Raw genomic sequence first — 27819 nt, 5'->3', positions numbered from 1 at the left:
AGGCCCGGGGCCATTGATAGAAGGGAAAACCTTCTCCGATCACCTTCTTCTAAAACCTAGTTTTTTGTTTAGTTTTTTTTATACTGGAGAAACAGAGAAACAGTACAAGGGGGGCAATAGAAGTTATTAGGGACACAGTAGAGGGGAAAGCGGGTGTCTTTAGGAGACGTAGTGCTGAGGGGCAGAAGATGTCTCAGGAGGAGCAGTTAAGGTGTAACCTGAAGAGATGGGTCTTCAGTCTACGACGGAAGATGGGTAGTGACTCTGCCGTTCTGACAGCCGTGGGGAGCTCATTCCACCAGCGGGGAGCCAGTGTTGTGAAGAGATGTGATCGGGCAGCACGACTGCTGTGCAGAGGTGGTGGGGCCAGTCGGCCAGCCGAGGTGGAGGAGCGGAGTGAGCGGGCTGGAGTTTTGGGGGTTTCCATTTCCTTCAGGTAGGCAGGGGCTGTCCCTTTAGTTGCCTGATATGCAAGCACCAGGGTCTTGAATCTGATGCGAGCTGCTATCGGGAGCCAGTGCAGGGTGCGAAGGAGAGGGGTGACATGAGAGTATTTGGGGAGGTTGAATACCAGCCGGGCAGCAGCATTCTGGATGAGCTGCAGAGGTCTAATGGCGGAGGCGGGGAGCCCAGCCAGGAGTACGTTGCAATAATCCAGGCGGGAGATGACCAGTGCCTGGGTCAAGAGTTGCGCTGCCTCTCTGGTAAGGAATGGTCGTATCCTTCTGATGTTGTAGAGGAAGAATCTGCAGGAGCGAGCCGTTGTTGCAATGTTCTCCGCACAGGATAGTCGGTTGTCCAGGATCACTCCAAGGTTCTTGGCTGTCAGGGAGGGGGTTACAGTAGAGTTCTCCACTGTGATAGAGAAGTCTTGGAGAGGGCAGGCTTTCCCGGGGATGAAGAGGAGCTTGGTCTTGTTAAGATTGAGTTTGAGATGGTGGTCAGCCATCCATGTTGAAATGTCAGCGAGACATGCAGAGATAGTGTCGTCTGCGTAGCTGTGGTAGGAGAGCCCATGTGAAGAGATTACCGAGCCAAGAGACTTGGTGTAGAGAGAGAAAAGTAGGGAACCTAGGACAGAACCCTGGGGTACCCCAGTGGAGAGGGTTTGTGGGGTTCGTTCACCAGGAGTGTGTGGTGCCAGAGATGCCCAGGTCTGAGAGGATGGAGAGAAGGATCTGGTGATTGACTGTGTCGAAGGCAGCAGACAGATCAAGGAGAATGAGAACAGAGGAGAGGGAGGAAGCTTGAGCAGAGTGGAGGGCTTCCGTGACAGCAAGGAGCGCAGTCTCAGTGGAGTGCCCAGCCTTGAAGCCGGATTGGTGGGGGTCTAAGTGTTCCATCTTCCGGAGATAGTCAGTCAGTTGTTAAGATGCCGCTTGTTCAAGGGTTTTGGAAGGGAAGGAGAGAAGGGATACAGGTCTGTAATTGTGGACAGATGATGGGTCAAGGGTAGGTTTCTTGAGGAGAGGCTTGACTCTGGCTATTTTGAAGGCTGCTGGGACAGATCCTGTGGATAGGGAGGAGTTGATTAGGGTGGTAAGGTAAGGAAGGATGTCGGCGGAAATGGATTGGAGAAGAGGGGAGGGGATGGGATCGAGAGGGCATGTGGTTGCCTGCTTTGATGTGATAAGTGTGAGAATCTCATCGGGGGAGAGGGGGGAAAAAGATGACAAGCCAGAGACCGAGTGTCGAGGAGAGAGTTTGGAAGGGGTGTTAGCATCGTTAGTAGGAGGAGGGGAAAAGGTGCTGCTGATGTCGTCCACCTTTTTTTCAAAGTAGGTGACAAAGTCATCGGCGGACAGGGAGGAAGGAGGAGGGGGAGGAGGGGGAGAACAGTTTTCTAGGATTAGAGGCAGAAGAATGTATTTTGGAATGATAGTAGGATGCTTTAGCAGCTGATGCCGAGGAGGCGTAGTTGGAGAGGAGAGATTGATAGAGGTTAAGGTCATCAGAAAGGCCAGTTTTTCTCCATTTCCTCTCAGCTGCTCTGAGCTCTAGTCTACAAGCATGTAGCGTTTCAGAGAGCCAGGGAGCTCGAGGAGAGGATCGAGCTGGCTTCAAGGTTAGTAGACAGAGGGTGTCGAAGGATGAGGTGAGAGCGGACAGGAGGGTTGAGGATGCCGCATCAGTGGATAGAAGGGAGAAGGATTCAACAGAGGGTAGGGAGGATAGGACAGAAGAAGAAAGGGTGATGGGGGACAGGGTACGTAGGTTATGACGAGAGGGTCTTAAGTGGTTAGAGGCTGACAGGGAAGAGGAGGTTTTAAGGGGAAGGGAGAAGGATATAAAGTGGTGATCAGAAACAGGAAGAGGGGTAACAGTAAGGTTGGAAGTGTGGGAAGATCTGGTGAAGACAAGGTCGAGCTGATTGCCTGCCTTATGAGTCGGAGGAGAGGGGGACAGGGTAAGGCCGAAGGAGAGGAGAAGGTCAAGTACTCCGGATGAGAGAAGCTTCTCTGATTGGAAATTGAAGTCACCTAGTAGTACGAGCGGAGTGCCATCATCAGGGAAGGAGCTGAGAAGGCCATCCATCTCGCCTAGGAAGTCACCGAGCTGGCCTGGGGGGCGATAGATGACAACAATGTGGAGTTTGACCGGGGAGGAGACAAAAACAGCATGAAATTCAAAGGAGGATATAGACAGGGGTGCACAATACTGGTGCGCCAGTGCGCATGCGTCGCCAAAATGCATGCTGCGCGGCAGATCAGCCGCATGAAGGCGCTCTTGCGCACCAACAGCTGGAACCGCTGGGAGAGGAATTTACTTCCTCAAAATCCAACTGCTGACTGCTGACTGCTGCATCACTGCAAGCCCCACTAAGTAACTATTTGCCGTCCCCTCAGCCGAAGGCCCGACGAGTAATCCATCACAACAGTCGACCGACGACGACCACGGCGACTCCCCTCACGAAAACATTCGGAAAGTATCGTAACTCGTACTTTCATTCCACGGTTATCACGCCGCCACGTGAAAATTCAGTCCCGAACGACTCGTCGCTAAAAGGAAAAACAACACCACGTTTCTTTTCTCTGAAGCTTTCAAACGTTCAGACGTTTGTTTTACAGCTTCATTATCGCACCTCGACCCCTGACCCAGGGAATATGGTTGGGAATTCTATTAGAAAAGAGAAAAAAAAAGACTTTGTTGCACAATCAAAATAATGAGCTATTTAAAGTGATAGCCTACAACATCCTCTACCATGGTTGAAATTGAGGACAGTGATAACAGCAGTCAAGAGAGCAGTGATGATGATGATTAAGCTTGTAGCATAAATAAATGCTTAGGCTGTAACTTTTTGTTGAAAAGTTGATTTCAGTGTTTACAGAACAGAGCAGTGCTTAAAGAGATGTCAGTTGATTTCATTGTGTTTAAAGGAGTCTGACAGACTTTCATGCTTAAAGAGCAGTCATTTGATTTTGCATTTGTTTCTTTTGTTTTGCACACAATCATTTGTTCGTTCATCTTTATTTATGAATAAATGTCGTTTTGCTAATATAAGTTATCCATGTATCCCTTTTTTATCCATCCTGTGGGACGGGTCGTGACTCGCGAGCTCGGGGAGCACCAAGCAGCATCCCTAGGTGCTCCTCTGAGCACTGGCCCCAAAAAGTTATGTGCACCCCTGGTTATAGACAGGTGTGCCAGGGGAAGAACAGTATGTGACCACTTGGGCGAGATGACGAGTCCTGTGCCTCCCCCTCGACCAGAGGGTCTACACAATTGAGTGCATAGAAAACATTACATTCCAAAACGACTCAATTCATTGCATTCACAGCGGTTTAAGCAGCTAGTTAGCCAGAATAGCGAGAGGGTTGCATAATGGACTAACTAGCCAAGCTATGGGTGGCTAGCGAAACCGTGTGCACATACAATACCAATTGGTATTATTAAAGGGAAGGAATAATCAACAAGAAAAGCATTTCCGAACTTTTTTGGAGGGGTTTATATATATATATATAGAGAGAGAGAGAGAGAGAGAGAGAGAGAGAGAGAGAGAGAGAGAGAGAGAGAGAGAGAGAGAGAGAGAGAGAGAGAGAGAGAGAGAGAGAGAGAGAGAGCACTAGCCAAGAGGATGTTGAAGTAGATTTATTTTAACCATCTGAAAGCATTATTAAAAACACTTATTTCCAATGCTAATTTCTATACTTTTTTTGTATTTGAGGGTATATTCATGCATTCAGACACTTGGACCCGATGGATCCAGATGGTTTTTTAGTGCCTTTGTTATTTAGTTATGACAGCAGGTGTGATCACTCAACTTGGAGAAAACAGGAAACTTCGCATGAAGTCATTTCAGAATTTTTGGGCACCCTGAGACAATAACATACTCAATAACATACGTACAGTGCCTTCGGAAAGTATTCAGACCACTTCACTTTTTACACATTTTGTTGTTATAGACATCACCTGGTATGACTAAATGACTCCTATGCAAATCAGAGACACTATAAAAGCAAAAATATGAATTCAAAAAATACCTGAACTATTATCCTTGCATTAAGATGGACTCAATTCAACTTAGAGATATTTGGTGATCGTCATAGCGATGGGGTCTGAACACTTATGTACATGAGGTATTTCTGTATTTCAAAACATGTTTTCACTGTGTCCTTCTGGGGTATTGTGTGTGGATTGATGGCAAATTATTTTTTAATTCAATCCATTTTAAATTGACTCTATAACACAACAAAATGTGTAAAAAGTGAAGGCGTCTGAATACTTTCCAAAGGCACGGCATATAACATACTTTGATTTAAATATTACTTTGCAAGAATCCTTCGGTAATATACCTAAAGCCCCTAGAAGACATGTAGTTACTACAAAATTAGCTAAGGAATTTCTAAAAGGACATTTTGGTGCTTAATGGAATAAGAAGCTAAGTGCCCCATTTACTCCCATTCCATCTCTGAATTGAGCGATCACCCTTCACTAGATAAAGCTAAATAAAAGGTAAGCACTCAAATCTGGGGTCAGTCATCAACATGGGAGATGCATATAAAACAAATGTCAAGCCAAATAGTGACCCTTTCCTTTGATGGTAAAATACCGTAAAATCAAAAGGTGACATTCCGTACTTTTGCTAAAACCTAAATTGCTAGAGTAGGCCATGATCAGACCAAAATGTACTTTTTAGACGAACTTTCCAAAGACAAACAGAGGGCACTTTATTATGTCATGCTCCTTTCCTGACATGGGACTCCTGAGCCAACAGGTAATCGACTTGTTGACTGTTGGCACTGATCAGCAGAAAGTCTTCCTTCATATGAAAGGTGGCAAAAGAAGCGTTGCAGTATGTAGTCACCAATGTAACTAGAGAGGTCAGGGTCCATGTCACTTTCATAGTGAAAACACACAAGAGACCAGACAGAGAGGGTAAAATGAAGCATATAAACCTTTATTGAACAGCTCTTTGAAAGAAAAACATATTTTAGTGCCTTAGAACAGTCCGGAGGCAGGAACAGGGCCACGGGGACATTTGTCAGGTGATGGGGTGCTACTGTGACTCATCCTCAGGACAGGAGTGCCAGGTGAGCCTCTCCTCATAGAAGGATATGACCACCTGAGGACAGCGAGTGTTTGCCTCACGGGCCGGAACCAGATCAGCCTCGTCTGAGCTCTTCCTGTAGAGCAGAGGGAGAAAAAGAATAGCTCAGGACTCATACTAATTATAGACCTTTAGTAGCAAGTTTGATAAACTTCCATCATGTCAGTCATGCTCTCATTTACATGGCAACCCAAAGCTTACAAACTAGCAAGGACAGAAGCGTATTTATTTAAGACATTTCTGAAAATGTCCCTAATAAAAAGGCAGATTCACATAAGTGTAAACAAAAGTTGGAAGTGCATTATGAAAAGTACGGTAGTAAGGAGGACTTCAAAAGGCAGGGAGTACGCAGGAATGGGTTATGATTCAGTTTTAGTAATTCTATAGTATGGATGTAAAACCATATAGCCTGTATACCAGCCAACTTAATGGCAATCAAATTGTCTGTGATTAATGTCCAGTATTCATTACGAACCACCAGAATCGACCATTTAGGGCCAATCCCATTACACCCCTACGGCTCAGTTTTGAACGTTCACGTGTAGGGGTGTCCCAATTCTTGTTTTCATTTAGAGTATGGCTCTGTTTGGAGATTTTTCATGACAAGACTACATTCAGAGCCATGGCCCTACCTCCCAGGATGCCTTGCGAATCATCCGAAATCAGATTTTGCTCTAGGCAATGTGGAAGACAACCACAAATGTCATTAGTTTCTCTGTAATTACTTGTTAATAAAGATTTGAAAAATTATAACCATATTATTATCTTAGTTTAATGTCCTTTCAATGTATTATAGACCTTTTCTTTATAACAAGCACAACCATTTTTCCATGTCGCATTTTCCCCCTTCGATGGCATGAAGCTATAGCTATGGCACTTCTTGAACCAAAACACGCAATCTAATCCGAACAGTTGTTATTATGCCATATTATTGATGGGTTATATCATGTAGCTGACTAATAACATGGACAGCGGCTGTTTCTCCAGCGTTCCTGTCATATCGGATTTTAGAACTCCATAAAAATAAATCTGCGCTCTGTGTCTAATGTTATCTATCTGACGTTACATGTTTTGTGCATGATAGTGGTGCATTTTAACATTTCATGTCGCATTTCCCCCCTTTGATGGCATATGACGCTATTGCACTTATTAAACTAAAACTGCGCTCCGTGTCTACTAACGTTATCTACCTAATGTTACATATTTTACGGCTGATTTGGGCATGATAGTCATGCATTTTGACATATTTCCATGTCGTATTTCCCCCCTTTGATGGCATATGACACACCGAATTTAACTAAAGCCACAAAGTTGTTGCACGGTTGTCCTATATCAGTGCAGACTGGCACAGTAGGAGCACAGTTGATAGCCTACAGAGCACTGTTATTCTGTCATGGTCTGATAATGAAGCATTGTTATTTGTTATTTGATGACTTGATTTGACGTGTTTGATGGATTGATAGTGTAAAACTTAAATTGTGAATGAATCACTAACGTCAATGTTTTTCTATGACACTACTGATGACCCATCAGGGTCTTGAAGGGTTGTCCCATTTAATTGGGAAAGATTTCAACCACTACCTACGCCTTGTGGCTCTGTTCAGAGGCCTTGGCTCCAAAGTGAGCAGCACTCCAAAACGAGCCGTAGGGAAGGGAATCGGGAATGGGCCTTAAAAGCCGTCCTAAAACCCCCCTAGCAGCCATAACTCTCCCCTGACCCCCATCTAAGACCCTTTTTCAGTTAGGGAAAAACCCAGCAGAAAGTCAAATTTTTTTATTATCAAACTTACACCTCTGGTTTTATCAACCCACCACCATCTGCCAATGTTATTTTACTAAATTAATCAAATCAATCAATAAGAATAACGGGTTACATTTCTAGACAACGGTTAATCTAAATGGTAAATGGACTGACTTAAAGCGCCTTATTCCATAGCGCTTTACAATGGCCTCTCATTCACCCATTCATACACCAATGGTGGCAAGCTACCATGCAAGGTGCTGACCTGCTCATTGGGAGCAATTTGGGGTTCAGTGTCTTGCCCATGACACCTCGACATGTAGCCAGCCGGGGTTCGAACCAACGATCTGCCGACCTTGCGATCATTAGACGTAATCTAATAACTGTTAATCATGAACACCCCCAATTTCAAGTATTGCCATGTAGAGTTGGGTTCCAAACAAAGTTGGGTTCCAAAGTGACTACAAAAAGCAATACGAGTGAATGTGTGATTTTAGTGGGGACAACAAGTACAAGGTCGGCATTTGTGCATGTGAGACTCACCATTTCATCAAGAACATCAGTTCACCACTGCTGTCTGTTACGACGATGATCCTCTCTGGGTCAAGGTTCCTGGCAAAGCCCCGTGGCTTTTCACTCTGAAACAGACAACACAATGAATAAATTACCATTTACCACAACACAGATCAGCTCTCTGGGAACCTGCATACTTTACCTTTTTATGTGAACTGTAAGTAGGCTACACCTTGTGCAAACCAGGTCACATGAACCAGCAATGGCTCATAACGCAGGATCCCCATCTCCCGTTTGTGTAGCAGGACACTAGACTGTTGCAGGGCCTTACACCCAATTAATGTACCCCCCCCCCCCCCCCCCCCACCCCGCCCTCAGGGTGGACACCGAGACCCCATTTAAACCTTGCATTAAAACATTGTCAGTGTTTCCTCCAGGATTTTTTACATTAGTGGCGGAGTGTTCTTTTTTCGCGCGCGTAGCGTATGCAACACGCTCAATACAAAGACGTAATTTCACCGAAAAATAGAGGGTGGCAACATAAAAAAAAAATGTGCCCTGTTTACCCGTACCTCCGCTGTTCTGTTCGTGGTGATTTGAGAGGCAATAGATTATTTTTGCCCCGCGCATATTGCCCTGTAATTAGACCACGCGACTGATTGATTGATTGATTGAAAACTTTATTAGAAGATTTGCAGAAGTAGGTACATGAAAGTACATATTACATACAAGGTCAACTAACAGGATAAAAACCCAAGAAAGCCACTGGCTTATTTCAATTGGGGTCCTTGATACTCAATTCATCGTTACATGTAAGACAGACAAAAAACTAGTACTATCTACAAGATAATACAGACAAATAACTAGTACTATCTACTAGATAAACATACATCCAACATGGGAAGAACAATACAACAAAACATAAGGTATGTACAGCGGGTAGGACAGGTGGGGACATACACCACAGGTGGGGGCGGGGGACAAAACACAAAGTATGTACAGTGGGTAGTTCGGGCAGGGGGACAGACATATAATATGTACAATGGGTAGTTCGGGCGGGGGGACAAAACAACAGTATGTACAGTGTGTGGTCATGGTGGGGGGGGGGGTACAAAAACACCAGTAGATTTAGGCGGGGGGGAGGGGGGGGGGGCAGGGATTAAAGCAAAAAAAAATCTCCTGACTGAAAATGTGTTCAAGCCAAGTCATATTCTCATTTTAACCTCCACTATATGTTTGTATTTTATAACGTTAGCGTTTTAAGGGAAGAAGATTCTTTTGAACAGCTTTTCTATTGCCAGTTTGCTTTAATGTGATATCAATGCTGTTTTCAATTCATGAAATAAAATTGATACTTATTGCAAGGGTTGACTCTGACATACAAATAATCAGATAATGGGTGTGGCTTAGACAATTAGGGGGAGTGGCTTGTATGAAAGTGGGTGTGGCCTGTCGGTGGGGCCGAGCCGATTCGTAAAATATCTGAACCGTGTCTGTGGCACTTGTGGTTGCTGAGCTAAAGTCCTTTAACCTTCCTTTAACCACTAGGCCGGAAAAGCCTTCATTAAAGTGGGTGGCTGCTGCTGGCGTACGTTTGGGTCCAGGGAACGGGCATGGAAAGAGTCACAGTCACCAAACTCTACACACTCCTTGATTATATCCCTACATTGTACCAAATCAACTTTCAGAGTCCTAGGCCATTCCTGGGAGGCCTTGCACGCGAGCTAGCGGGAACCTGTAGGGAGCTCTAATAATTGATGTGAAGTGCCTAGTGTAAAAAGACATGTTCTCACACGTACAGGGGTACAGGGAGTACAACATGTTGCATTTTCATGACATTAGGGTTAGGGCTTCCTAGGGTTTCCTAGGGTTAGAGATGCATTTGGACTTCTGGAGTACCTCCACTACTTTCAATGGGTTCTGAAGGTCTGAGAGCAAAGGGCTTTCTACCAGGGGTAACTAACCCTGGGTAGAACCTTGGGTTCAAATCTGGAGTGTGTGGGACCAAATGTGTAGATGTGGTGAGCTAATGAAGCTCTTTGAGATTGAGATGAGAAAAGGGCGCTTGTCTCTTTAAGGCCCAGGAGGGAGTTAGCGATTAGCGATGTTAGCTTAGCGCCAGTTTAACAGAAGTAACTTCACTTTTAACATGACTTCCCGTGGTCGTAGCGGGCTGGTTGACGGCTTAAAATGACCGTGGAGACCTGTAGACCTTATCCAGCCATAGTCTTGTGTTTCTACCCCGGGGCATAGCCGGTGTTATTCACGGACAAACACTCCGTAGTAGAGTGGTTCTAGTACACTGGACATATGTAGCCAATTGACGGAAATCCGTCGCGACTTGGAAAAAATTGACGGAAATCCGTCGTAGCGACGGAGAACTTTAATCCCTGAGCATGGACAACGGGAAGTTGACACAACACCGATGGAGAGGTGACGCAACGCAGTAGGTGGAGCTTGGGCGTAACGCAACCCCAGTCAAACGTTTGACTGCAGTATCTTCTATTCTATGCGCCTTATAATCCGGTGCGCCCTGTATATGAAAACAGTTAAAAAATAGGCCATTCATCGAAGGTGCGCCTTATAATCCGGTGCGCCTTATAGTGCAGAAAATACGGTATACACACACATACACACACATACACTCATACATGGGGCAGTGCTCTCAAGAAGGGAATCATTCAACCAGCCCGTTTAGAAACCCAGATCCTGTTCTGATCAAAAGAAGACGACAGTTTCACTGTTTCTTGTCTTGTGTGTTTGTCTCTCCGGCTCTGTTCTGTTGGTCCCGTCCCCTTGTAAGTAAAGCCACCTCGGGTCTGTGAAAGGCGCTATAGAAATGTACGTTTACTGTAAAACGCCAGGAGCCCACCGCTGTAGTTCACTGTGATCTCTGATAGTCGTCCTAACAGGTGAGCTCACCTGCTGCTTGTCCTGCAGTGCATGCTGGGCCGTCTCTAGGTGGTTCTCCAGGTCGACTCTCTGGGCAGCCTTGGCCGCCTCGGCAGACAGCAGCATCTCAGTCTTGGCCTTCAGCTGTGGGAACAACAAGGAACACATGTTCATACTAACACATGGAAGAGTATTTACCATATTCAGCAAAAACTCTACAATCAGTGATGCAACACAAGACATTCATGCTTTACAGCAGGGGTCACCAACTACATTTGTCCAAGGGCCAGAATTTTTTCGAAGCATAACCGAAATTTTAAACAAGACCATGTAAAAAAGAAAAAACACGAAATGTTAAATGAGAGCTATGAGTCTGTCCCCATTCTTGCATGCGAATCGGCGCTACGTCTGCCGCATTCCATTTAAAAGACGGGAATTAGTTTCAGCTTTGCCACTGCTATTCAGAAGCCAGGTTGCAGCTTTGTGAATGAGTTAGGTCTGAATCCTCCTGCATTGGAAGAACCATATGAATCTATGCTACGGCCGCGTTTGTAAATTCGCTCTGAGAGAGTCAGAGCGTCCACGTGACTGCCTCTAAATCCAATCAAATGACTTGGTTCTATGATGACGTTGAATCCGGTGTGCGCTCCGACGAATTTACGAACACGGCCTATATGTTCTAAACGGTATTTCCCTCCTCACATTTTCTGAATTCATTAATATTTGTATATATATAACAGGGACGTGCCGTCCATATAAGCAGGGTAAGCAGTGCTTACCCAACGAAAAAAGAAAAAAGGAAAATATTAAAATAAAAGTGCATGTTGTAGTGCCGGAGGAAAAAGGAAAGACGTAGGCAACGTAATGATAACTGTTTAATCAAAATAACAACTTGTACACTCCGTACAGGACCAGGAAATCGATCACCAAAACTCTTGTATCTAAACAGGAAGTTGCAACGTTAATAATCCTCCCCTCTGCCCCTAGTGCCAGAACTGGTTCCCTCCCACTACACAACCAACAGTAAGAGGAGAACATGAACCCATAATGTAGTCACTACACCAGCCCCCCCAGTGTTCACCTCAATATTGGAAATCCTCACGGCGAGGAGGGCGTATGGCCCGGCCCCTACGATCGTAGGTAAAGTCAGGAGGTGCGGGAGGAGGTGTGACATCGCCCATCACGTCCTCCTGCAGGGAAGGACGGGGGGCAGTGACGACCGGGGGCTCGCGAGCTGCGGGGGGTTGTCGGGGTCGGAGGGGGGAATGGCCAGGGCGCTGCAGGGGAGGTAGGACTGGAGGCCGGCCTCTGCGCGGTGGCAGGGCCAAGTCCAGGGGCAGTTCAAGGTCCAAGTGGGCCGGTTTGAGGCGATCAACGGACACACACTCAGGCCTACCCCCCATGTCAACCATGAAGTTCTTGGCTCCGGCCTCGATGACACGGAAAGGCCCGTCATAAGGAGGACGTAGTGGAGTCCTGTGGCCATCATGACGAATGAAAACGAACCTCGCCGAGTGCAGCTCCGGGGGCACCCTCGAAGTAGGGACACCATGCTGCGTAGTCGGGACCGGGACGAAGGTCCTGGCGCTGTCCAGCAGGGAGGCGCGCTGAGCGGCGGCGGACCAGGGCTCCGTTGACTTGGGAATGAAGTCACCGGGGACCCGCAGCGGCTGTCCAAACACCAGCTCAGCGGACGACGACTGGAGGTCCTCCTTAGGCGCTGTCCTGAGCCCCAGCATGACCCACGGCAGCTTGTCAAGCCAGTTGCTGTCCGTGAGGCTGGCTCGAAGGGCGGCCTTCATGGATCGATGGAAACGCTCACAGAGCCCGTTCGCCTGCGGGTGATAGGCGGTTGTGCGGTGGAGCTTGACCCCCAGATTCTCCGCCACCGCTGCCCACAGCTCTGAAGTAAACTGTGAGCCACGGTCAGAGGAGAGATCAGCAGGGGTGCCGTAGCGGGAGACCCACACCGCGATGAACGCCCGGGCCAGGTCGGGGGCTGTCGTTGAGGAGAGCGGAACTGCCTCCGGCCAGCGAGTCGTCCTGTCCACCATGGTAAAGAGATAGGTGTATCCGTGCGAGGGGGGCAGCGGCCCTACCAGGTCCACGTTTACATGATCGAACCTCCGCTCAGGCACAGAGAACTGCTCCAGGGGGGCCTTGACGTGTCGATGCACCTTGGCGCGCTGGCAGGCGATGCACGTGTCTACCCAGGCCCTCACATCCCTCTTGAGCCCATGCCAGACGAATTTCTCTGACACCAGCCGCGAGGACGGTTTCCTACCAGGGTGAGACAAGCCGTGTATCGCCTCGAAGGCGGGGCGCCTCCAGTTGGCGGGGACCACCGGTCGTGGCTGACCCATGGAGACGTCGCACAGGAGCGTGGCCCCTGCGTCACCGAAAACCACCTCTTCTAGGCGCAGTCCTGTGTCCGACAACTTGAGAGCCTGGACGGCGGGGTCGGCGGCCTGGTCTGCAGCCATGCGCGCGTAGTCCAAACCCAGTTGGACCGCACCAACCACCGCCCTGGAGAGACAATCCGCGACCTGGTTGGACTTCCCAGCAACGTGCTGGATGTCTGTGGTGAACTCGGATATGTAGGCGAGCTGGCGCTGTTGGCGGTCGGACCACGGCTCCGCCACCTTGGACATGGCGTGCGTGAGTGGCTTGTGGTCCACGTAGGCCGTAAACTCGCGGCCCTCCAGTAAAAAACGGAAGTGTCTGACAGCAAGCCACAGCCCGAGGAGCTCCCTGTCGAATGTGCTGTACCTTTGCTCTCTGGGAGACAGCTGGCGGCTGAAGAATGCAAGAGGCTGCCAGGCGTCCCCAACCCACTGTTCGTACACCGCTCCCACAGCAAAGTCAGAGGCGTCCGTGGTGAGAGCAGTGGGTGCCGAGGTCGAGGGGTGGGCCAACATGGCAGCGCGGGCCAGGGCCGCCTTGGTGTCCTGAAAGGCTTTGACACGCTCCGCCGTCCAGTCCACCGGCTGCTTCAGAGTCTTGCCCTTCTGGGCATCGTACAGAGGCCGCAGGATGTGAGCGATGTGGTGGAGGAAGCGATAGTAGAAGGTTACCATCCCGATGAACCCCTTGAGCTCGCTGATTGTGCTGGGGCGCGGGAAAGCAGCGACAGCTTCCACCTTCGAGGGGAGGGGGGTCACCCCCTCTGCGGAGACCCGGTGCCCGAGAAAGTCGATGGTGTTCCGTCCGAACTCACACTTCGCCGGATTGACAATCAGCCCATGTTGGCTGAGCCGTGTGAAAAGGGCCCGGAGGTGGGACAGGTGCTCCTCCTCCGTGGTGCTTGCGACGAGGATGTCATCCAAGTAGACGAAGAGGAATGGTAGGTCCCGGAGCACCGAGTGCATGAGGCGTTGGAAGGTCTGCGCCGCGTTCTTCAGGCCGAACGGCATCCGCAGAAACTCGAAGAGTCCAAATGGCGTGATTACGGCCGTCTTAGGGACATCCTCGGGGTGCACCGGCACCTGATGGTACCCCCGTACCAGGTCCACTTTGGAGAAGAAGCGTTTGCCTGCCAGGTTCGCTGAAAAGTCCTGGACATGTGGGACCGGGTAGCGGTCAGGCTTGGACGCGTCGTTGAGGCGGCGGTAGTCCCCACATGGGCGCCACCCGCCGTCTGACTTAGGGACGATGTGCAGGGGAGACGCCCAGGGGCTGCTCGAGCGCCGAACGATGCCCACCTGCTCCATATGCGCAAACTCCGCCCTGGCGATGGCCAGCTTCTCCGGGTTGAGGCGCCTGGCCCTGGCGTGGAGGGGAGGCCCCTCGGTCTCGATGTGGTGCTCCACTCCGTGTTTCACCGTGGGCGCGGAGAAGGTGGGCTTGGTAAGGTCGGGGAATTCGGCGAGCAGCCGAAGGTACTGGTCACTTTCGGCGAGCGTATTGGACCACCCGCTGTAGACCGCCTCCCCCTGCGTACAGGCGAAGGAAGCGAAAGTCTGTGAGTTGACCAGGCGCCTGTTCCCCACGTCCACCAACAGGTTGTGGGCGCACAGAAAATCCGCACCAAGGAGGGGAAATGTGACAGCCGCTATGACAAAATCCCACGAAAAGCATTGTCCTCCGAAGCACACGTCCACCGCCCTAGTGCCATAAGAGCAGATAGGTGTGCCGTCCGCGCCTGCCAACTGCGGACCACGCTCCTCCTTCGCCACATCCGATCTCTCTGCCGGAATGATGCTCCACTGGGCACCTGTGTCACAAAGAAAACTGCGACCAGAGGCGGTGTCTTGTATGAAGAGCAGCCTGTTGGTGACGCCAGCGCTCAGGGCCACTACTGAGTGCCGGCCCCGCCGTTTCCCGTCGGTCCGAAGGTGCAGGGTGAGCGGCACCGTTTGGCCTTGGCGCCAAAAGTGGCGTGGTAGAAACAATGGCCCGCAGCGTTACCCTGCTGGCCAGAAGGTCTGGCGTCATCCTTCGCTCTCCTGCGACGGTCGGGTGGCGGGGCGGCCGCGGGAGCGAGCAGGTCGGGGGACCGTTGAGGCATGGCCAAGACGAACCGGTCCGCCTCCCTGGCCAGGGCGCGGGGCTCCATGATGGCGGTGTTGGCCAGCGCCATCCTAACTTGAGCTGGCAATGTGCGCATGAACAGCTCTGTGAAGAGGATCATGGGGTCTCCTGTACCGAGCAGGTTTAGCATCCTCTCCATGCGCGCAGAAGGCCTCTCGTCACCCAAGTCCGACATGGCAAATAGGCGACGCACCCTCTCCGCAGTGGACAGTTCAAATGTCTCTAGAAGCAGGGCCTTGAGGCGCTCATATTTGTTCGTCGTCGGGGGAGCAGACAAAAAACCTACCACTCGAGCTGCGGTGGAGCTGCCCAACATTGCCACAGCATGGTTGTACCGGTCGTCGTCGTCATCGATGTCACTTTTGTTAAAATGTGCCTCTACAATAGCAAACCATGCAGCAGGCGTTGAGTCCCAGAATTCTGGTAGCTTGAGAGTGGGAGTGTGCGCACCACGCGTTACCCTGACAGGGGATGGTGATGGCTGCCGCTGGTTTGAACGTCTTCCTCGCCCGGACATTTTGCAGGATTGTAATGTTCGCTCGCTGGTTTTTGTACACAATCACGTTAACAAAAATCCACGTCGGGGGTCACCAGTGTAGTGCCGGAGGAAAAAGGAAAGACGTAGGCAACGTAATGATAACTGTTTAATCAAAATAACAACTTGTACACTCCGTACAGGACCAGGAAATCGATCACCAAAACTCTTGTATCTAAACAGGAAGTTGCAACGTTAATAATCCTCCCCTCTGCCCCTAGTGCCAGAACTGGTTCCCTCCCACTACACAACCAACAGTAAGAGGAGAACATGAACCCATAATGTAGTCACTACAATGTAACCGTTTGTTTGTTTTCATTAAAAGAGTCGTATTTTAGGTCCCAGGGCAGCAGTAGTCATTCATTTTGACGTTGCATTTTTAGCGCCACCTGTAGGAGTAAAGCACTCCCTACTCTGCTTTGCATATAAGCACTCCGCTCTCTGCTTTCCCTCGCGTACATTCGAATGCGTGAAAATGTCTTTTTTATTTTTTTCCGATGCCTCAACCCGCTGTTTCACGTGACCAGGGTAAGCATGCTTACAGCCAATCAGAGTAGGTCTTTCATTCCGATAAGAGCTACTGATTGGCTCTTATCACTTTCAAGTTCACTTAACATTTCACCTCTCGCCCGGCAGAATAGCTTATGCCAGCTAGCTCAAACGATCTAAATAATAATAATCAATAAGGATAACTTGCTTGATTTTGTGAATATGGACATTACTGTCAGCGACCTAAAGGGATTTCGTAGACTGGACTGGACTGGAAAAACACAACTACTGGCTAAAGGCCGCCCGGCCGCTCGCTCACCGATGTTCACACTGACCCAGAAAGGGAGAGTCGCCAGCGGCTACAGCAAGCCTGGTATGAGCGGTTTATATGATGTATATGATTCGCGAGGCTGGTGGCGATCTGTGCTTGTTTATATGGTTTGAGTACTTTGAGAGGGAGGGTCTGTGATGTGATGTCAAGTGCCTGTGTGACAAAGTGTGAAAAGAAAGTGTGTTGTGTTTACTATGGAGGATGGAAACGGTGTGTGTCTGTGTTGTGCGTGTGTGCGTGTGCGATGTTGAAACTGGACTTGTAGATTTTAGTAGGTTGGCTACTTGAAAATATCTTTGAACAATGAGCACCCCTGATATAGTCGAAACTGGCAACTGTTTTTTTTGTTTTTGGTAATCTGATCACAAAGTGACACTACAGTTTATTAGCGGGTTCTAGGGCATCAAAATTGCATTTCCTTGAAACTGCGTTCACTGATAGCGTGTATAATTACGTGTATTTCTATATCTTATGCTTACCCAATCTAAAAGCTCACGGCACGTGCCTGATATATAATATATATAAATATTATATGGGAAGCTTTGGCCGGCTATTGGTGATCCATGCTTTACAGCAGGCCAGACCACATCCCTTCCTACCTGTGTGTCCAGCTGGGCCACCTTCTCTCTGCTCTCCGTCAGCTGGGTGTTGGTCTCGGCCACAGACGTCTCCAGGGCCTGGGCGCGGTCCTGGGCCGAGCGGAGGAGGGTCTTCTGCTCCTGGACCTGCTCGTGGAGGTTGTCCTGGGCCTGCTTGTGGCTCTCTGATTGGTTCTTTAGCTTGTCCGTCAAGTGTGTGACCTTTCATGTCCACATGACACAAACACCAATGAGTTCACTTGATGATATACTGTGTGTTGTCATTGTCATGGTACCGTGTGTGTGTGTGTGTGTGTGTGTATGTATGTATGTGTGTGTGTGTATGTGTGTGTGTGTGTGTGTGTGTGTGTGTGTGTGTGCATGTGTGTGTGCGTATGTGTGTGTGCGTGTGTGTATGTGTGTGTGTGTGTGTGTGTGTGTGTGTACCTGCTCCTGCAGTGTGTGTGTGTGTGTGTGTGTGTGTGTACCTGCTCCTGCAGTGTGTGTGTGTGTGTGTGTGTGTGTGTGTGTCAGGGTTTCCGTTAACCGGTAATTACCGTTAAGTCCGACATATTTAAACCTCTTCGGTCATATTGTCCGGTGAAAATAACCGCTAAACACAGTAGCCCATTCGGCGGTAACCCGCCCCATCTGGCAACCCTGTCTCTCAACGGCGCGAGTACCGTAGTTTAGTCAGTTACCGTAATTTAGTTTGATCTAGTCTAAATAAAACCACTGCAGTGACCGGAGTCAATGTTATTGTTCTGCGTGTTTTGGATGTGCTAGAGCACAGTGAATGACCACCGAGGGCCGTGAGATGCGGCTAGTAAAGGACGCTAGCGGCCATCTCAACCCCGTTCATTGATTGAGCCTGCCGTGCCCGTTCCAGCCCTGAGTCGGGAGAAGTACTACGGGAGTAGTGCGCTACTATCGACAACCTGGGCTACTGGTACCATTAGATTAGGATTGATTAGATTAGGTTGACAATACCACACTACATTTGAGTTTAGGGATATCAATGTTATATATTTGTGTATGTTTTATCTTTATGTATTAAATGTTATAATTGTTTCACATTTGAGACCTGTCTTCCCCCACTCAGTTATTCAGTCGGTGTCCATCATTTTAGTCTATCTATAGTGTTAGAGTTTAATTTGTGCCACTAAGGTGAAATAGTCCACGGGTGTGTATCCCCCCCGATACATCCTCCCCATTCTCATACTCCCGAGTCCGAGAAAGTATGATTTGACAGGCAGCTAGACTTAATGCCTTCCCAATCAGCGAGACGTGGTTATAGAAATTACGTTGTTTTATTGATAAAAAGGGTAAAACTGGAAAGAGAATATAAAAAACTTACATTACTGTCGTGAAACTATTTAACACACTTCAGTTAACGTAATGTCCGTTCATTGATCGATCGATGCAGTCCGTTCAAATAGCCATCAAAAGCTAAACTAGGCATACTTAAAATTACCAATTACATACTCAAATCCCATTAATGCAATTGAAATAAACATCTTAAAGTAGCCTACAGTCGTAATTCAAAGTAGCAAAGGTGACTAGGCTGCCCAGTGTGGCGCGCGTGCAGCCCTGGACATATTATGCCATAGCGCATGCGAATCATGAAAGCCTATATTATTATATAGTTCGCGATCTAATCGTATCGGATGAGAAATGGACATTAAATGGCCTATATAGGCTACACAACAGCTAATCACCGCGACAAACACCTATATTATATTCTAATATGATGACCGGAATTTTTCCCGTTTGTCCGACAAATTGAAATCTTCCCGGACACGTTGACCGGCACCACATTTTTCTGACGGAAACCCTGGTGTGTGTACCTGCTCCAGTAGTGTGTGTGTGTGTGTGTGTGTATATGTGTGTACCTGCTCCTGCAGTGTGTGTGTGTGTGTGTGTGTGTGTGTGTGTGTGTGTACCTGCTCCTGCAGTGTGTGGTTCTTCTCCTGCAGCTGGTTGAGCACGGCGGTCTCTCCCTCCCCAGCCTGGATCTGGGCACACAGGTTCTCCCTCTCCGTCTCCAGCTGGCTCACGATGTCCTTGCTCTTCTGCAGGAGGGCCTCCAGGTTCTGGATCTTCTGGTCCTTATCCCCAATCTGACGCAGAACCTGTTCCAGATCATTCTACACACGGGGGAGGGGAACGGAAATAAAACATTAAATACATTTAGCTACCTAGACTAGTCATTCAACGACAGATGTTTGTGATCACTAACATGTTTCGGAACAAAGCAGACAGCATCAGTGGAGTGAATGCTATAGGAGAGAAGTGCATAACTCAACATTTTCATGGTCGATTAATCAGTGGCTGGTAGGCAACATGGTAGTAGTCACTCTATAGAGTAGAGGGCTGCAAGGGAGTTTTCCTGGCTACACAGTGTACAGGTTTACAGGTTTGTTACCTTTGCCTGCTTGCAGTTCTGTCATCATGTGAAGCGCATTGAGTCACATCTTGTGAGAAATGCTACAAATAAAACTTGACTTGATTTGATTAGTGGTCGCCATGGTAGCCGTGCGCCCAGTCAGTACCTGGGCCTCGCGGAGTTTGCCGTTGGTGGTCTGCTGCAGCGCCGTCACCTCCTGATGCTGCTGCTTGGCCTTCTCCAGCTGGTGCTGCACGTCGGTGGTCTTACCAGCGCTCTCCTTCAACTGGCAGAAGAGGAAAGACAGAGGAGAGAGCCAACACATCAGAGGAACTCCCAGCACATCTACACCACTACAACCGAAGCTCTACCTACCTAACACACTGAGCATGTCAATTCATACAGCAATACCTAGAAAACACACCCGAGATTCTTGAAAAACAGCCTGTATCAATATATACCTGCCTTCATCCTGTCATCTCCTCTGTGTACCCAGCATAGATAGAACTCATAGATAGAACTCATAGATAGAAATATCCCTAAAGGCCAATGCACACGGCGTGCGATTTTGTCACACGACAACATTCGATTCTCAATTATTTCAATTGGTGTGAATGGAGAATCGAATGTTGTCGTGCGATAATATCGCAACGCATGCCGTGTGCATTGTCTCATTCAAAACAATGGAATCAAATTGGAGATTTTATGGTGACCTCCTGTACATCAACGCCTCTGCTCAATGTCTGCATTCTAATGTCAAAAAAACGTTTAAGTACGCTGCCCCCTCTGCCTGGAATACTCTCCAGAAAGACTTAAAATTAAAATAACTAATCAGTTATGATGCTTTTTAAAGGTCTTAGAAGGTAATCGGGAATCGGGATCGGGGTCTAAGTACCTGTTCCTCTGAGCGGGAGAGTTTGAGCTGCAGGTCGGCGGCTTGCTGCTCGCGGTCCTTCAGCTTCTCCCCAGACAGCTGCCTCTGCTCCTTCAGCCTGCCCTGCACCTCGCCCAGCTGACGCTCCGCCTCCAGCAGCTTAGCATGCAGCTACGTCAGGGGGAGAGAGAGAGGAGGGGAAATACATGGTTAATGGACTGACTTATATAGCGGCTTTATCCAAAGCGCTTTACAACGGCCTCTCATTCACCCATTCACACACAAATGGCGGCAAGCTACCATGCAAGGCGCCGGCCCGCTCACTGGGAGCAATTTTGGGTTCAGTGTCTCGCCCAAGGACACTTCGACATGTGGCCAGCCGGGGCTCGAACCGCCGATCTGCCAACCTTGCGATCATTAGACGGCGGCTCTACCTCCTGCGCCACAGCCGCCCCATGGAGGTGGAAGAGGAGGAGTGAATGATGGAGGTGGGGCAAGCTTTATTCTGTAAATATTCTTATACTGTACATAGCTACTTTTAACTGTACATAGCTTACTGTTTATCCATCCCTGAAGTTGAATCTAATCTAATCTATTCAAGGGGCACACATTATAGATCACTAGGTCTAAAATAAGACTTTCAAATCTGATCACTCTAATCTATCAAATTGTAAAAATCCAATCTATAGTTGGTCTAATCTCTTCATCTCTTCAGGTTACACCTTAACTACGGTACTCCTCCTGAGACTAGTCTACTATCTACTGCCCCCCAGCACTGCATCTCCTGAGACACCCGCTTTTCCCCTTTACTGTGTCCCCTAAAACTTCTACTGCCCCCCTTGTACTGTTTCTCTGTTCTCCAGTGTCTATATATATTTAAAAACAAACAAAAAAACATGTTTTTCCTTCTATCACTGAGACTGCCAATGGGCCTGAGCTAGATTACTCTTCCTGCTACGACTGGTGGATTGATGATTCACTTGCTTAGTCAAATGTATTGGTTGTAAGTCGCTTTGGAGTAAGGCTTCTGCTAAATGCCAAACATGTAAAAACTCATACTAATCTCTGGACGTGAGTAACGTGTGTGTGTCTGCCCAGGCTAGTGACTGACTGACTGACTGACTGACTGACTGGTTGATGTGTGACGTGTGTGAGTCTGCCCAGGTTAGTGACTGACTGACTGACTGACTGACTGACTGACTGACTGGTTGATGTGTGACGTGTGTGAGTCTGCCCAGGCTAGTGACTGACTGACTGACTGACTGACTGACTGGTTGACGTGTGACGTGTGACGTGTGTCTCCTGACCTGGCCGATCTCACTCTGCTGCTGCAGGCCCTGGCTCTCCCTCTCCTCCCTCTGCTGCCGCAGCTGCTTCCTCTCCGCCTTCAGCTCGCCGTGCTTCAGCTCCAGCCCCGCCAGCTCCCTCTTCAGCCGGGCCGCCTCCTCGGCCCGCTCCCCCAGCTCCGCCTGGGCCCTCCCCAGGGAGGCCTCCGCCCCGGCGCCCCGGGCCTGGAGCTCCTGCACCTCCAGCTCTCTCTGGTGGAGGCTGGCCCGGGCGGCCTTCTGAGCGGCCTGCTCCGACACCCGCGCCTCCTCCTGCTCCTGGAGCTCCTTCTCCCTGCGCGCTAGCTTCTCAGTCAGGGTCTAGGATAGGGAACCAGGAAGGAACAGATCAGAATATTAGACATCAAGGCAGGGTTCCCACACCTTCTGAAACATCAGATTCAAGCACCTTTCATCTAGGTGAGAATAGATATAATAATAGGAACTCTCCGCTCACAGACAACAATTAAAAAGAGAGGCTTGAATGTGTGAACACTAGATGGTCTCTTGCCTTCTCTACCACAGCACAGCAAAACGATGTATTGCGAAATATGTGTAAAGTTAAGCAATACAGAGACTTATTTACTAGTTGACGACCTACTGACGAGGTTAGTAAAATATATATTTATTTATTTTTGAGAGAGAGGGGAATTCAAGCACTTTCAATGACCCATGTCTATTTTCAAAAACTTTGAAAGACCTTGATTTTTTTTTCTCAAATTCACAAACTTTCAAGGATTTCAAGGACGCGTGGGAGCCCTGTCAAGGTCATGACATAAGGACAAACATTTTAAAAGAGACTTGGAGGGAAATGCACGAGACACACTGCTAGGTGTGCATAGGAACATTCCCCTCTTGGTCTCACGTGTAGATCTTAATCAAACGAGATCACGTTTCCAAATGTGGAAACTTGGATTACACAGAAAAACTAGACCTTTCTCCCAGGGGTGTAAAAAAAAAGAAGAAAAAAAGCCTCAACCTTTCAGCGCGACGAGCTCCAGCCTTCGCTAACCCTGCGGACCATGGAAAAGAACACCCTACCCTCTCACTTGAAACGTGCCGACAGAGGAGAGGAGGTGTGGGATGACATCTCTAAGGGCACTGTTTTTATCGACCGGGACCGGAGCGGCCGGAAAGAAGAGGGGGTGCGTACGTGCAGTAAACCTGGCACCCAGAGGGTGACAAACAACACAATGCCGGGGGGGCGACATAATAACATTGCGTTTGCTCAGAGTGTAGACCAGGTAGGGGGGTGAGGATTGGGGGATGGGGGGGGTTGTCCATTGTTCCACGGTTTCGGTAGAGAGTCTCCGGGTGGTGGGGGAGGGGGGGTCGTCGCCGGGTGGGGTCTCCAGTACTGTCTCCAGTATAGATACGAGCTTTGCCTGATTTCAGTCTTTTGAGATCTAAACCCAAATCCTGCGCTATGTTACCGACTAAAGAGCCTTTCGCCATTTCCTCGGGAATGGAGTAACTGACCTGCCCGTGCACTGAACTGAGAGAGAGGACCGAGATGAACAACAGTACTTGCCGTGTCATTGTTCTGCCCGACATTTTCTCTGCGATGTCAAACAACAAAGACGCTATAATCCGTATATCAGTCGTTAATATCCTTTCAGTTTGCAGACAGAACAAAACACCAATGAAACATTAGTTTACAATCCACAACCCGAACAAAAAATGTCCAGCTCCAAGTATCCATGCAGTGTTCTCGGTAACCCGGACTGTGCGATCTGCGTGCGTCTCTTTCGAAGCCCGAAGATAAGTTTGACTTCGGTAATAGGTCCAGTTGCAATATCCTCAAGTTGGGAACAAAAGATGCCTCCTTCTAATCCATTTGTTCAATTTGTTTACAGAAATAAATCCTCCTTACATTGTCAAAAACTTAATTTGTTAGGAGAGCAGTCGTGCGTGCAGTCGTGCGTGCTGCCCCGGAAGTCGTGTGCGACCACAGCTCCGTTGTGTCTCTTATTGTCCAAATGTTCCCTGAATTTTAGCTGCATGTTTTTCCAGCATGTAAATCCGTTGTCAATAAAAATTCGACTCCCCTTCTTTCCCCCTGCCAATACTGTGTCGTTTGTGACATTTACCAACGTTTATGCTATCAATAGTTCGAAGCTAGCGTTAGATGCGAGGCTGCTCGGGAACATTATTTGTTTCACAAAATAGCCTGATTTGGTTGACCATGAACATCAGAGACTAGACTACATTACGAATGTTCATTTAAAATACTCTATAGTGACTAGTGAGCACTGGTATAAGAACATGAACCAGAGAACAGCAGTAAATGCAAGAACCCAAGGTCGTCGCTGATGATGTTGCATTTTCGATTAGGATACGCTTACGGGATTAAAGGGACGGGCGAAGAGAGAGGGAAGGGATTTCCAGAAATCCAAATGTCCCGCTAAATTCGGACCAATCACGAAACTGTTTTGCAAGCGCGTCGCCGACGAGGTTAATTGCAACATTGTAACATATTGTAACTTACTACATCCTAAATCGGAACGAAATGTGGGTCTGAAAGCGGCCTAAACTAGCTTCAATCTGATTTTTTTCTGTTCTCCGGTCATAAAGTGGACTGAATCAATTAGTGGCGGAGAAAATGTATTCGAATAAATGCATATAGAGGAAACACTGATTGTGTATCCAGATACTGTCCATATTGTGATTGTGTCTACATGAAAGGACAGGTGTAAATGGAAAAGGCTATCTAAGTGGGTACAATCATTGCATGCACATACACTTGATAACCACAGCAGCAGATCAGTCAGCACACCCACCGTATCCTTCTTCTTCTTAGCTTTGTTTGCCTCAGTCTCTGGCTCCTCAGTGGAGGACTTCCTTTTGTTGGAATCAGGCTTCTCCACTACATTCTTCTGAGATTCAAGGAACGCTGAAAGCAGCTCCGGACACTCAAGGTTTTCCTCAGGCTCCCATGTGTTATCCGTACTGAAATATAAAAAAAAAAGATCACCAAGCCAATAATTCACATTTAATTCTACAAACATAGCCCCATACCAGGGAAGCACTTCCAGGTTGTACTCACTCTGTAAATCCTTTCCATTTGAGAAGGAATTCAACCTTCCCGTTGACGATGCGTTGGTCCATCACCTTCTCTATCTCAAACTCCTCTGGTGGCTCCTTCTTCCCCTTCTTATCCATGTTAGGCTGCAAAGCAAGAGGGGATTTCATCTTTTGAAAGAGATGAGTGATTTTAAAAGCTTGATGTGATCCATCAAAGGCTATCCTGGTTATCAATAAAACAGTTACATTTTTCATGTAAAACTTTGGTGACACCTAATGTTAGTTAGGCCTTATAGGCTATGTCCTAGGTGGAAAGTTTACAGTGCCTAATAATACCTCCATCCGAAATGTTGTGTAGATAAGACCCATCATTATCGTTTCATACGAAATTCTGACAATCCAACAGCGGCCATCTCGCTCGACGCTATGAACGCGTTTGATAGGATAGTTAATGGAGGTAGGGGAGAGCGAGGTAATGTGGGACACCGGGTAATGTGAGACACCCCCTGTATCTAGGCAACGGAACACATTTGTGGTCATGTGACCATTATGTTTTCAAGCCCCTCCCATTCCCCCCTTGCCAGGAAGGAGAAGTTGGTGCTGGTGCTGTGGAAAGTATGTTTTTACACAATTTTCTTGCTGTGAACTTAATCAACTGTTGTGTCAAAGCAAATTGATTCAGGTAGAAAAACGTATATCATACATGTTGATGAACTTCCAACACATAAAACCATGTGATTGATGCTTAGCATCAGATTAGCCTGAATTGCTAAGAGATGTTGTTTTTTCTAAAAAGGTGGCTGTGGGGTAAAGTAAGACAAATGCTGTGGTGTAAAGTGAGACACTGTCTCACTTTACCCCACCATGAAGCACAAGTTAAGTTTAGTCTTAAACACATTTTAGTGTAATATTACATAACATATGTTTGTATTTTAATGTCATAAACATTGTAGAAAAGACATCATGCCAAGAAAGTACACCAGGAAGACAACCTGGGGCCAAACAACCCTCGAAGAGATGGAGAGTGCAGCCGCTGAGGTCATGCAAGGAAAGAAGTCCTTAAGAAAAGCTGGAAGGGATAGAAATATTGACAAGACAACCCTACAAAGATTCATAAAGAAAAAAGAGAAAGGGGAAGTTAAATCAGTAGCCTGGGGTGCAGTAGCTGAGGCAAAGAGAATTTTCACAGATGAGATGGAGGAGGAGCTTGCCAAACACTTGAAATAACTAGCTGACCAGTTCCATGGCCTTGCTCCAGTTAAGTGCCGTGAACTGGCATTTGAATACGCAGAGAGAAACAATATCCCTGTCCCTGCCAATTGGACAGAGAAACAATGTGCAGGTAGGCTAGGGTGTGCAAGAGATCACGTGATTCTGTAGGTTAACTTAGGCCAACTGATCTTGCCACAAAGCTAAATCTTATAATAATGAATTCTCTACTCTTTAGGAGAAGATTGGTTTGGCAGCTTCTTAGCACGTCGTGCAGATGATCCACCTTCTGCAGTTGAACCACCTGCTGCAGATGATCCACTCGCTGATGCTAATCCATCCACTCCGCGTGGTCCTCATGGATGTGCCTCGCCAGCTGACTCAGATGTGCCACGTGTTCCCAGCCGACCTGGATATGTGTCTCCTCGTGAAATCCTACCACTTCCCAAATGTCCCCCCAGAGCACAAATAAAAAGAAAGTGTGTGAAGACAGCCATCCTAACTGATACTCCAGAGAAGCAGACAATAGAAAAGGCTTATGAAGAGAGACAAAAGAAACTGGCAGGGAAAAAGCAAAATAGCAAAGAAAAGGGAAAACCGAAAAAGAAAGCACCCAAAACGAAAATCATAGATAGCAGCTCTGAGGAGAGTGATATCGCAGTCCCACTTGATGAGAAGTTTGACAAAGAGAGCTCTGAGGATGAAAGAAGTGATCCTGGAAACACAGATCTGAACGTGGGTGACTTTGTCCTAGTTAACTTTGCAACCAAACGCAGGAGTGTCCGTTACGTTGGCATGGTTGAGAAAGTTGAGGATGACGAAATACTTACACAATTCCTCAGAAGAATCCAGGGAAACAAGAAAGAGTGGGAGAGACCCACGTTTGCTTTAAAAGAAAATGATGTGGCACATGTTCTTAAAGGTGATGTGGTGAAGAAGCTGCCTCAACCTAATAGGCCTGGAGGAACCACATGGAGAGAGCAACTCTTCACCTTTCCCTGTAACCTTCAGGGCTGGAATGTAGAGTAGGCCTTGTTTAAGAGTATGAGGCTGATGTTCTAATCCAGGTGGGTCTAGCCTGTGTCCTGAGTCCCAGGCTGTTCTAGCTGTTTCTGATGGTCCTATGTTCTGACCCCCAGACTGTGTACTAGCTGGTTCTGATTATGGGTCCATGTTCTGACCCCCAGACTGTGTATTAGCTGGTTCTGATTGTCCTTTGCTCTGACCCCCATACACTAGCTGGCTCTAAAGGTCCTGTGTTCTGACCTCCACACTGTGAATGTTAATTAAATAAAACATTTTGAATTATATTATGTTGTATTTGATTTACTGTTTAAGTACTTTGGGTTACTTTCAAGTATTTAAAAAAAATTGCTTAATTGACCAATCCCCATGATTCTGTTACTAGTCCAACATTAGTTTTGGAATGTGTGGTTGTCAATCTAGCTGTCAGGATTCTAATTGTTACAACATGTGTTGTTATGGTAGTTTTAAAGTAGAAAAAGTAAGTGGATCGGCTTACCCCCAACTGGTTCACTTTACCCCCTTGATTTCTCTGGTCGGTCTCAGTTTACCCCTAAGCTGAGGTAAAGTGAGACACAAGACCACTTTTTAAAAAACAATCATATTTTCATTGCCCTTTGTCCTGAAGACATTCTGATCATTTCCATAGCGAGAGAACATCCTGAATTAATGGGAAATGTGTGTTTGAAAAACAGTTCCTTGAAATGTTGTCTGCCACTGGAGCACTGCCCGTTGGTCTCAGCACTTTTAATGGATATGCGGACTCTTTCAGGCCAATGCCATGGTATGAAAATCTTTTAGGGTTTTCTGATGACCAAGTA

General features: G+C 47.7%; 1 protein-coding gene across 1 annotated transcript; it reads right to left on the bottom strand.

The window, feature by feature from the left end:
- Positions 1–5497: 5497 nt before the first annotated feature.
- On the bottom strand, positions 5498–24904 carry LOC308150406 (chromobox protein homolog 3-like; the record flags this gene model as incomplete). Its single annotated transcript, XM_080523244.1, has 4 exons — positions 5498–5624; positions 7833–7927; positions 24523–24691; positions 24789–24904. 4 exons carry the CDS (start codon positions 24902–24904, stop codon positions 5498–5500), a joined length of 507 nt encoding a protein of 168 aa, XP_080379370.1.
- Positions 24905–27819: the final 2915 nt, after the last annotated feature.

Source organism: Nansenia antarctica, assembly GCF_963989245.1.
Source record: "Nansenia antarctica genome assembly, chromosome: 2".
NCBI lineage: Eukaryota > Metazoa > Chordata > Actinopteri > Argentiniformes > Microstomatidae > Nansenia > Nansenia antarctica.
Note: the sequence above shows the minus strand (reverse complement) of the source record. Positions and strands in the feature narration are given on the sequence as shown.